This window comes from Oryza glaberrima, chromosome 1 (genome assembly GCF_000147395.1).
Source record: "Oryza glaberrima chromosome 1, OglaRS2, whole genome shotgun sequence".
NCBI classification, from domain to species: domain Eukaryota; kingdom Viridiplantae; phylum Streptophyta; class Magnoliopsida; order Poales; family Poaceae; genus Oryza; species Oryza glaberrima.
Window position 1 is genome coordinate 7,621,543 of NC_068326.1, and position 11,911 is coordinate 7,633,453.

Consider the following 11,911-nt stretch of genomic DNA (forward strand, 5'->3'; position numbering starts at 1 on the left):
CATCATGTTAGGCCATGTTTAGTTCCCACGCAAAAACTTTTTACCCTGTCACATTGAATGTTTGTACACATGCATGGAGTATTTTTTTTTACCTTGTCACATCGAATATTTGTATATATGCATGGAGTATTAAATATAGACGAAAAAAGAAACTAATTACACAGATTTGTGTGTAAATTGCAAGACGAATCTTTTGAACCTAATTGTGTCATGATTTGACAATGTGGTGCTGCAGTAAACATTTGCTAATGACGGATTAATTAGGCTTAATAAATTCGTTTCACAGGTTACAGACGGACTCTGTAATTTATTTTATTATTAGATTACGTTTAATACTTCAAATGTGTGTCCGTATATCCGCGACACGCTAAAATTTTTCACCCTCAGACCTAGAAAGGCCTTACCTTATATCCTTGCCTTACCTTATATCCTTGGAAATAAGGTGTAACTGTAGTGAAGTTGATCAATTGAAAATTCAACGGTGATCGTCTCTGGAGTTTCCTATGAGTTTCCTATGGTTATGGTACCTATAAATCACGCTAACAAATGTAATTAAATATTGTTTCACTGAATTGCGACGAACCGATCAATGTGTTACTTGAAATAATCTTGTTCTTTCATAAGTTTATTATTGTTTGATTTATAAAAACTAATGGTCAACCGAGAAAGGTAAACACATCGAATTGAAAGGAACGTATGAGCGTTACACGAATCCCAGTACGCTTCGACATGGTTCTGATTCGGGTCAAATATAGACCTAATCATGAAAATTTGTTGTGCTACACCCCATATTTAGGGCCCCTTTAAAACGCATGAATGAGAAATATGAAAAACTCAAGATTTTTTAATAGGAATGAAAGTGTCAAACAAAGGATTACAAAATATAGGAAAAACACATCTATGATCGTTTTGATTGTACCGTAGAAAAACGCAGGAATCGGATGAGAGAGATAGGCTCAAAGGGAAATTCCCAAGAGGTTGAAGCTAAATTTTCTCCAAAATTTTTATAGGATTGTCCATTCCATAAAAATTTCAAAGGATAATATAGGATTCAATCCTTTGGTTCAAAGTCTTTCATAGGAAATTCCATGAGACTAACATACTTGTAATGTTTAAAATGAGAAGGAGCTTTGCCATCGCCAAACGGCTATTAGGAGGAGGAAGAAGATGAGAAGAAGGGTAATTTAGTCCTAGATAGTATTTTAATGTTGAGAGCGATATTTTATGGAAACCTATTCATGAAATGGTATTTTAACGATACCCAATTGTGACAATGGCATAATATCAAATTTTTAAAAGCATATTACTACAGTTACAGTCTACAGTCCACTCGTCAGTCGTGTCCTATGAAAACCAACCGCGGCTGCGGCTTACCACACTTGCCACCAGCACCGCCACCGCGAGCCCACCCCCACCAACCAGCAATGCGTCGCGCACTCGACTGGACACCTCCCCTCCCCGCCTCGCTCCTCACCACCACCCCTCGCCGCCTTCTCGAACCTTCTAGTACCTTCCCCCTCCCCCTCCTCCGCCCCTCTCCTCCTCCACCTCCTCCGATTTCTCCGCCTCCTCCGCCGCCGCCCGCAGCCGCGGAGCTCCCCGCCGCCGACATGGACGACGCCTGCGCCGTCTGCGCGGAGCCGCTCGAGTGGGTGGCCTACGGCGCCTGCGCCCACCGCGAGGTCTGCTCCACCTGCGTCGCCCGCCTCCGCTTCGTCCTCCGCGACCTCCGCTGCTGCCTCTGCATCACCCCCTGCCCCGCCGTCTTCGTCACCAAGGTCCCCCTCCCTCCCCCTCCTCCCCACGAACCCTAGGGTTTTCGCTTCCCCGATTTCCCCCCTTTCTCCCTTGCGCGCGCGCGCGCTCACCACCTGTTTTGGTTTTCTCGATTTGGGCAGGCAATGGGGGACCGGACGAAGGTGATCCCCGATTTCTCGGCGCTCCGCGGCGCCGGCGGCGAGGGGAAGGCCGGGGAGTACTGGCACCACGAGGCCACGCAGACGTGGTTCGACGACGCCGACCAGTACAGGATGATCAGTGCCATGTGTCGGCTCTCTTGTAGCGTCTGTGATAGCAACAAGAAGGAGGAGGAGGAGCGTACTGGTAAAGCGGCCAAGGCGAAGCGTAAGAGTAAGATCCGGAGCGTTGATCAGCTCAAGGGGCATCTCCTCGATCGCCATGGCTTGTACATGTGTGACCTTTGCTTGGAAGGCAGAAAGGTGAACTATTTTTTTTTCTCAATACATGATCCTACCTGAATAACTGATACTTGAGTCATTGCTTGAAGTATGTGATATGTACTTTGGTTTGTTGTATTAAATTTAGTTTGTTACACAAGTTTGATGTTCGTTCTGATGTACGTTTTAACTGGTTCGACAATATTATTCATTGTGAATAAAATTGTTATTTTGTACTTCCAGTTCCATACTTCCATCACTAGCTATTGTGAATATAATTAGGTACATTATGGTCATTTTTCCCCCTTAAAAATTCCTTTGTGCCCAATGCCACGAGCCCATGATACATATGAGACAGGAATTGCCCTGCTGTGCACGATCAATTTATTATTAATTCTTATATCTTTTAGTTGCATGATGCTATAAGTTTTAACTTGCACAGAAATTATTTGATTTAACACCAAAGCATTCCTCTGTAGAGAAACATAGGGTTGACTCTGCACGGGGATTTAAGTAGTGTTGAGATTGAATTACTTTTGCACAACTTCACATGTTTATCCCTTGATTTTACCTACCAGTTGATGTTATATTTAGATCTGTTACCTTATGTATAATAGCCCATATTCTTCAACCTCGTTGAAGTTCCCGTGCTTTTCTGTAATGCAATATTTGAATGTCTAATAATTAAATAGTTGATACCTTTGGACGATGTGTGTATAAATGGACATTTACAGATGCAGGCATACACACAAGTAGTTTTTTACATGCTTAAACTGGTTAGAACAGATATTATATAGTTAATTAGCACTGCTTTTCCTTAGACACTAATTCAGAATGTGCAGCAAACCCTGCCAATATCTGTCATGATGTTTCACCTTATTTTCTTTGCCTGTCATGATGATTTCTACTTATATCAGTACTGCAAAATGTGTATTTGAATATAGATCCTGATATCATGATCATGTGGTAGATGGTGATGATTTGATTACTGTCCTCTAAATAAGTGTGTTCTATCTGGTCCATTCGAGCATTTGTATCAATTTGGAGCACTTTTTTGAAGGATGGCATTGTTGTTGACTTCCATAATTTTGTTAACACCAACTACTATGTTTAGAATGCCTAACATGTTTATAGCCTCCTCCATGAATGTTACAAACTAGTCCATGGTTTTTACTCCCTCCGTTCAACTAAGTAGGGTGTCCTTTACTTGCATGCATGTTCAACTATATAAGGCACACACTGTTTTCAAAGTACTAATTTTTTACTACTTCTGTCTCAAAGTATAACAACTTTTAGCTATGAATCTGGACAAGCACTTGTCCAGATTAATAGGTAGAAATGCTTATATTTTGGGACAGAGGGAGTACTCACTTTCCCTGCTAACCTGGTTCTGCATCATACCATTTAATGTGCATGCATGTAGTAAGTAGTATTCTCTGTACGAGTTAAGGAATGTAATTAAGGCAATAATTGAGGGCAGTAGTCCTTTTCCCTGGATCATTGGTTACTCTACGTGCTGAAAGAATACACCTTATATAGTTGAACAGATAGATTACTTTATAATTGTGGTTCCTGACTTGTATGTTGTCTCTGGCAGGTATTTATTTGTGAGCAGAAGCTTTATACAATGTCTCAATTAAATCAGCACATAAAATCTGGTGATTCGGAGGTGGATGGCTCAGAGGTTGAGCGCCGTGGCTTTGGAGGGCATCCAATGTGTGAGTTTTGCAAAAGCCCATTTTATGGTGATAATGAATTATACACCCATATGACAAGAGAACATTTTTCCTGCCATATATGTCAAAGGTATTCTGCAAGACTGCAGTCATTATCTTATTTAGTGAGGCAACAGCATAATGCTGACTTTGTGATTGTTAACAGGCAACATTCTGGACAATATGACTACTTTAGGAACTATGATGACTTAGAGGTATGCTATATATATCAAGCTGGCATACTTGTATGAAATCAAGTACTGTCTTAAATTCAATCCGGACATGGACACAAACCCTGTGAATTTCAAATCCAACATCAACATTACATTAGAGAAAAACAGGATGAGATGAAATGTTGCATGAAAAGTGACTGGTCCATAACCATATCCAAATAAGTCATACTTGAATTATGTTAATGTGTTCCATCTAATAAGTTGAATTATGGCCATCTTATGCTACTAAGTTTAATGCTCACTTGTATTTGATTTGAGGTTACAATTTAGCATTGTGCTTGTCTGTATTCAGATGCATTTCCTGAGAGACCATTTTCTCTGTGAGGATAAAGGGTGCTTGGAGAAGAAGTTTGTTGTCTTTGAAAGTGAAGCAGAGCTCAAGGCAAGTGAATACAGTTGTGCACATCACTTGCTGGAAATGTCACCATTCTACTTTTTGTGTTGTCTATGCTTAGTTGATCTTTCATTCAATTCTCTTATTCCATCCAGAGGCATAATGGTGTGGAACACGGGAAGCACATGCCTGGTGCTGTTGACAGTAGCTCGTCGTCCATGCAAAATGGCATTGCAGCTGTAGGCCATGGGTTGGGAGGTCAAAGTGATTCATCTCGGGTGCCATTGCAATCATTAAGCATTTCTTCTAGTTCTGGGCAATCATCAGAAACAAGACAAAGCTTTGTGAGAAATCGGGTACTTCAGCAAGCATGTGTTCCTCCTCTTTCCCGTCAGGAGGTCCATGATGCTAGAGTAGGTTCTGTCCTTCAAGAAGCTTCATTCCCTTCCCTACCAGCACAATCAAGGAAGGCACCAGCACATAGTCAGAGCTCAAGGACTGCAGCAAGGATTGGGGACCAGCAGTTTCGTCCTTTATCAGTTACTAGTAACAGGAATGTTGCTTTAGCACAGCAGGGTACAAGAACATTACCTGAAAACACCCATGTATCTGGGCTTGCACAATACAGCAAGAGAACTGAGAACATGCACCAAGCTGTTCAGCCTCAGTTCCTAAAAAATAATTCTTTGATCCCTTCTGGCTCAACAAGCCGCCCTGTGCATGTCCCCAGTTCTGCTGGAAATGAAAGGCAAGACACATTCAGCAACAGCCAGGTGTTATCCAGTGTGGAGGACATTCTTGCAGCAAATAAAGCCCTGGTTGAGAAAATGCGGGCTGCATTAGGAATGGATCAGGATATGTTCAACGCATTTAAAGAGATCGCTGGGGAATATCGGCAAGGTGTTATCAATTCTTCGGAGTACCTTTCATATGTAAAGCAGTTTGGTCTCTTGCACCTTGTTCCTGAAATGGCCAGGTTATTGCCTGATGCTCAGAAGCAGAAGGAGCTTGCAGATGCCTACTATGCCAATTTGCGCCTTACAAGCCTCCAAGAAAATGGTGGGGGTGGAACCGATAACTCGAAACAAGGCAATCAGAATAAGAAGGGGAAGGGGGGAGTTCCTGACGCCATAGGAACCAGTAATGCTGCAACAGATCCGCTGAAAGATAAGTTGCTGAATACTGCCATCAAGTTCCAGTCAAATTACATGCCCCAGGAAGGGTGTTGTGGCGTGCAGCGAAAAGAAGGGAGAACAACAGATGGATCTTCTCAGGGTCTGCCTTTGAAGGGTGCTTGGCAAAGCCGTGGGGGCCAGAGACTCTTCATGAGCAAAGCAAAGAAGTGACGAATTGGTTTTGCAGGTCAAGTTAGTTAGACCTGCCATTTGAGCCGCTACGAAATGTCAAGGTTTGTGTCTATCTGGTGTGTGTCTGATAGTTGAGTACATGAGTGCAGCAATCATGTGTGATGCGTTTGCATTTTGATTTTTTTTTCTTTTTTGTCTATCATGTGTGGTGCGTTTGCATTTTGATTTTTTTTTTTCTTTTTGTCTATTTTTTGTGTGGTGCGTGCGTTTGGTAGACCATGGAACTTGAGACTAGAACGGTCCACACCATACTGCATAGTCGAGTTTTGCAACTTCACATGAGTGAATTTGGGCTATAGACGGTTCTGTTGCTGTCAACTCAAAACTCCTTTTAATACGAAGTTATGGTCAAAATCGTACCTTGATAGAGATAAAAGATAATGTCAAACTCATATGTTCTGTAAATACTTTTGCCGAGGAAGTGCTAATTACTACTCAAATTAGTGCAAGCCATGTCGGTCGTTCACTGCTTTGCCGACAAGTCAGAGTTTGATTTGCATCTTTGCCATATAAATACATTTCATTGATCGATCATCCATAGCCAGCCAGAAGACACCGATGAGGCGTGACCGGACCGCCACCGCCATCACCTCCGCATGGAGCGGCTTGGCGGCGTGCCACGAGTGGTTCCCCTACGTGGAGCACCTGTTGGGCGACGGCGACGTACGAGCAGCTAGCTGTTCCCAGTGCCGATGACGTCGAGGCCGGGCACCTACAACTACAAGCGTGCGGCGGCCGGCCCCTTGCCTTTTTTGTTTGGTTACCTCCCAAACATTGCCAAACCTCCTTGTCAAACCTAACCAAATATGTGGCTTTATTTGGCTTATAAGTTGATGGCCACACTTTAGGTAAGGTTTGGCTTAAAAAATGGGTGTATGATATATGGGTCTTTGAATTAAAAAACTGTAGCAAAGTGTGGCAAAGTTTGGTAAAATGAGGGAATGAACCAAACAGCCCTTAGCCCTAGCCTTGCCTTAAGAGTAAGTCTATTTTACCTCCCTCATCTCTTGCCCCTGGTTAATTTGTCTCCCTGAATTGCAAAACCGGATATAGTACCTCCCTTATTTTCAAAAACCGGTGTAAATCGACTCCTTTGATTGTTTTGTCCTACATGATGCGCGTGGGACCCACATGTCAGTAAGAAAAAAAATAAAAATTTTACACCCGGTACGTGTCAGTCATCCTTTTATTTTTTTCGTCACCTCTCTTTCCCATTCTATCTTTCTCCCTGGCGGAGTCGTCGTCTCCGGCGAGCCCTTCCCAATCGCTCTCAACCCAGTCACGAACACCGCGGAGTACCTGTTCGACATGGCGGGGGTCCTCGCCGGGGTCCCCTGGCCACGGCCCCACCTCGGGTCAGCCCCGTTTGGTGACCAGATGGATCAGCCCATTGGCCTACCCGGTGTTGTACAGCACCCTCTCCTCCGCACCGACGGCCTTGCCGACGCATCGCCACGGCTCGACGACGACGAACGCCGTGCCGCGATGTCCCTCTCTACTGCTGGGTTTGTCTCCATGGCATCATCCTGCTAGTGCTGCGAGGTGGCAGGGTGGCCTTCTCCTCCTCCTCATCGTCGTTCTCGCCCGATGCCGAGCTCCTCCAGGATGATGAAACTCGAGCATCGCCGGGGAAGGCAGCGGGCGGCGTCAAGCTGGACCCCTCCCCCGTAGTCGCCGGCATGGCCATGCAGCTGGACACCTGAGCACCGACGACGACTCCTACTTCTTCAGCACCCCTTACGCCATGTCGTTCAGATATAGCTCCGTCATTAAGAAGCAAGCAGGCAGGCAGGCAGGCCAAAAATCGCTGTAGCAGCTGCTAGCTAGCTCTGGTCACAACTCGCTAGAGCCAACCGCAATCGATCTCAACAACGAAGGCTTGAATTGGATTTCGTGGCGTGCGCAGGGAGGAGCTCGCCGACCACTACGCCGGAGAAAGAGAGAGAACGGGAGAGAGGATGACTGAGATGTGGGATTGTTATTTTTTTTTATTTTTTTTAACTAGCAATAGGGTCCCATGAGCGCCATGTAAGATGAAACCGCTTCTGAAACCATTTAAGGAGTCGATTTGCACCGGTTTCCAAGAATGGAGGAGGCCTTGTAACCGGTTTTGCTATTGAGGGAGACGATTCAACCAGTGGTAAGAGATGAGGGAGGCACAGTAGACTTATTCCCCTTGCCTTATTACCCCTTCGGCCTTCAAAAAGATGTCGATGTCCCTCACGAAGGAAGAAGATGTCATCGCTCCTCCGCCAAAACTTGTCGGCTAGCTCAAGGACAAGCCGAGCCAGTACTCTTTTAGCTCGATATGCTAACCAAACCATGAACCAATCCCAAGCTCGGCTTGGCTTGTTTCCATCCCTAGGTCTAGGTGTGCCAACTCCTGCTAGACAGTGGGGTGGCTCGAAATCAAGCTCGCCTGCTTTATATTCACGATGGTCGCCATTGCCAACACCATGGGCGCTGGGAGGAAGAAGCTAAAGTAGTCCAAGGGCACTTCTATCCAGGATGGCTTGTAATTGTACCATGTACGGCACGCAATGGTGAACAAGAATAAAAATTATTGAAAATCCTATACATATCAATTAGCAAATTATTAACTACTATACTAATTAATATGATATAAATTAGCTAGCATTGAGTAATTTACCTGTGGTCCTGTGACCTGGTAAGCACTAGGCAGGTTCGCCCATTGACACCGCGCTAGTTGTCAGTGGTAATTTATTAAATCCCATTTAAACGATGGTGTTTCAATAAAACCATCTTTTTGCAATGGCGTGATCTCAAACTTCTCCGTGTCAGCGTACGTACGGAAATATGGAATTATTGTTCTCAACTTGTTTTTTAACCCTTATATATGGTCATGGACTAGTACTCCTTGTACGTTATGGAGGAGTATTTATTTTCTCTGGTCTGCCCAGCTGTGTTGTTCAAGGAGTACATGGTTGCATCTGATTGGAGTAGTCATCAGCTTTTTTTTTTATCTTCTCTAGACCGTGTAGAGTGACTGTAGAGTGTAGACGTAGGATACAGTACTACACAGGAAAGGCGTCCATAAATGCGAAAACGATAATAACTGTACCACCTATAGAACAGTGAATTTACTTCCTTCTGACCCAGAAGTAAATGTCTGTGCAATAGCATGTGGTAAATTAAAGTCTTGCATCTGCCTCAACATTACTGCTAGGTTTTAGTACCTTTTTTTCTCTTTTTCTTTTTTAATACTGTGATATGTTCATGTCTGTCCCATGATTAGTATAAAAAGCTCTTAAGTTCAATCTTCAGTGTAGTACTAGTAGTTTGTAGGGTTGATTTGCATGCATGGCATGTTGTTTTATATTAATTAACTTGCTTCTAAATTCCAATTGATATAGTCAATGAGAGCTTCCTGGCTAGCTTCCTCTCTCTCATACACACAAGAGACACCATCATAAGAATGTCTTGCAGGTATGTCACTTCTCCAAGGGATAGTGTAGAACCTCAACTCTGACCATATTCAAACACATAAAATGCTGAGCACGATCAGTAATTACTTCTACCTCTGTTTCAGAATATAAGCATTTCTCCACATTTCTAAAATTTATCTGAAACGGAGAGATGTGATGTGACACACCAGAAATGCTTATGTTTTGAAGCAGAGATAGTAATATATATAGCCATCACCATACAATAACACAATAATGATCACATTTAGCATTATTCATGCCTCGAGCTCGAAACAGTGGTAGTAATACTACATGATCACGAACTTAATTAAAACACAAAATATAAGAAGGGACCTAATTAAAACAAACAAACACAACCAACCAACAAACAGATAGAATAATCCTCCTCCAAATGCATGTAAAGAAAAGAGATAGAAGAGACACTACTCATAATAGAACGCTAGCTAGACACAGTGCAAGCTAACTGCACATATGAAGATATAACGCGCGCGCGTCATATAGCCATCCATATTGCATGCAACGCCGTGCGCTACATAGAGCACATTACCCGCGCAGCAGCGGCGACGCCGCCGGCGACGGCGAGGTCTCTCATGGCTTCTTGGCCTGCTTGTCGGCGGCGGCGGGGGAGCCGGGCATGCCGCCGCCGAGGCCAGGTGAGCCGCCGCCGAGGCCGCCGAACATGGGCATGCTGCCGAAGCCGCCGAGGCCGCCGGGGGTGGAGCCGCTGCTGCCGGGGAGGCTGAACCCCGGGATGCTGCTGCCGGGCATGCCGCCGAACGCCGGCACCGCGCTCCCGAAGCGGTCGAACGGCGGGAACGTCGTCGGCTGCACCACCGTGTCCTTGCTCTCCGCCGCCGCCGCCGCCGCCTTGATGTTCCTCGCCTCCGCCGCGCCGACCACCGCCAGCACCACCACCGCCGCCACCGCCATCATCTTGCTCGACTTCTCCATCTCTAGCTCGATCTCTCTTGCAAAAGCTAAGCTAAGCTCGAGTGTGCAAGCTGCTGCTGCTGCTGCTGATCGATGTGGAGTTGGAGGAGGAGGGAGAGAGGAGGGGAGAGGATTTATAGCGGAGGAGGAGGAGGAGAAGCTCATCGTCATCGATCGGCAGAGAAGACGGTAGGTGGGAGGCGTAACTGCGGATGTTAAAGGAGGGGGTACCTGCTGCTGTTACTGCAATCCTGTGATCCCCATTAATACTTTTGCTCTTACAGATCATCAATATAAATGTAGTACACATGTAGGAGTAATATGATATGGAGTAGTATGGCTCTCAATGACTTTGGATGAATTGGCACAACGGAAAGGAGGAGGAGAGAGGAGAGAAATGAACAAACCCTAGCTAGATCTGTGGTTGTGGTTGGGAGCTAGTAGTGGCATTCAAAATGTTGTGAAACCCTTTTAATTAGACAGCTTGCATTGCATGTAAGGGGGGTTAGTGTACTAAGACCAAGTATAATAGCAGGCTATAAGCCAACTATATGCTTATGTGGAGGAAAGAGAATTTAAAAAATGCAGAGGATTGGCTCTCATGCAAGAGCTAGCTATTCACATACTTCAAGACAAATACATTAAATATTAAATATATAGGTAAGAGATAGAGAGAGGAGGAGAAAAAAAGAAATAACCTTATAGCTCATTTACTATACATGTTTACTCCAATATAAATTATAAGCTTATAGTTGGCTCTATTATTAAACTTGCTCTAATAAACTAGTTATGGATTGGTGTGCCTGATGATGATATCATATGGCACTTGGTAGGCAATGGAAAACAAGAGAGATGGCATATTAATGGCATTGCTTTTTTTTTTGTGTGTCCTTCAACTGTGATTAAATGTGGGATACTACTAATGAAGGACTTAGCATCTATTACTGATATTAATTTAACATAAAGAAAAACTTTATTGATCTCAGATAATTAATTGCATCAATGTGATATTATTAATCGATCTAAGAGACAACCTGTCAACCTCTGCATATAGCTAGGATATGGATGCCCTAGGATATGCATAGAGCCTGAGATTATTAAAAAGGAAAAAGTACTAATTACCCCCCCCCCCCCCCAAACTATCGCGCTCGTCCGAATTACCCCCCTAAACCACAAAACTGGACATTCTTCACCCCCAACTATGTAAACCGGACAAATTACCCCCCCTCGACCCAATCCGCGGTGGTTTTGGCCTACGTGGCGTACACGTGGCAATCCAGTCAACATTTTATTTTATTTTTAATGGTGGGACCCACATGTCAGACCCCTCTTTCTCTCTTCCTCCCTCTCTCTTTCTCTCTCTTCATCGGTCAGCGGCAGCGGTGCACACGCCGGCGGCCGGCACGCATGGCGCGGCGCGGGGAAGGGCGATGGGCGGCGGCGCGGGGGCGGGCCGGCGGTCGGCGCGCACGCGGTGCGCCGGGAGGTGGAGAGGATGGGGGAGAGGCGGGCGTCGGCGGCCATGGCCGGAAGCGTCGGGGGGAGGACGGGGGACGGCGGACGGAGGCGCGCGTTGGGAGCTGGAGCGGTGTCGGGAGGAGGACGGGGAGGAGGAGCAAGAGAGGCGGAAGAGGGAGGAAGCAGCGGCAGAGGAGGAGGCCGTTCCCGCGACCAAATCCGTCGGCGCCACACGGGGGGACGACCGTCGT

General features: G+C 45.3%; 2 protein-coding genes across 2 annotated transcripts; one reads left to right on the plus strand and one right to left on the minus strand.

Annotated features, from left to right (window-relative positions):
• The first annotated feature begins 1,387 nt into the window (after positions 1 to 1,387).
• On the plus strand, positions 1,388 to 6,144 carry LOC127754328 (E3 ubiquitin-protein ligase hel2-like). Its single transcript, XM_052279818.1, has 6 exons — positions 1,388 to 1,778; positions 1,899 to 2,219; positions 3,775 to 3,983; positions 4,059 to 4,107; positions 4,418 to 4,507; positions 4,615 to 6,144. Exons 1-6 carry the CDS (start codon positions 1,425 to 1,427, stop codon positions 5,803 to 5,805), a joined length of 2,214 nt encoding a protein of 737 aa, XP_052135778.1. The 5' UTR covers positions 1,388 to 1,424; the 3' UTR covers positions 5,806 to 6,144.
• Positions 6,145 to 9,496: 3,352 nt separating this feature from the next.
• LOC127766212 (MFS18 protein-like) lies at positions 9,497 to 10,325 on the minus strand. Its single transcript, XM_052291298.1, has one exon. It carries the CDS (start codon positions 10,221 to 10,223, stop codon positions 9,861 to 9,863), a length of 363 nt encoding a protein of 120 aa, XP_052147258.1. The 5' UTR covers positions 10,224 to 10,325; the 3' UTR covers positions 9,497 to 9,860.
• Positions 10,326 to 11,911: the final 1,586 nt, after the last annotated feature.

Bases quoted from the DNA above. Each gene is read 5' to 3' on its own strand.
- LOC127754328 (XM_052279818.1), top strand. From the start codon at position 1,425: ATGCGTCGCGCACTCGACTGGACACCTCCCCTCCCCGCCTCGCTCCTC. The intron at 1,779-1,898 runs GTCCCCCTCCCT...CGATTTGGGCAG, and splicing joins CCGCCGTCTTCGTCACCAAG to GCAATGGGGGACCGGACGAA. The intron at 4,108-4,417 runs GTATGCTATATA...GTCTGTATTCAG, and splicing joins GGAACTATGATGACTTAGAG to ATGCATTTCCTGAGAGACCA.
- LOC127766212 (XM_052291298.1), bottom strand. From the start codon at position 10,223: ATGGAGAAGTCGAGCAAGATGATGGCGGTGGCGGCGGTGGTGGTGCTG.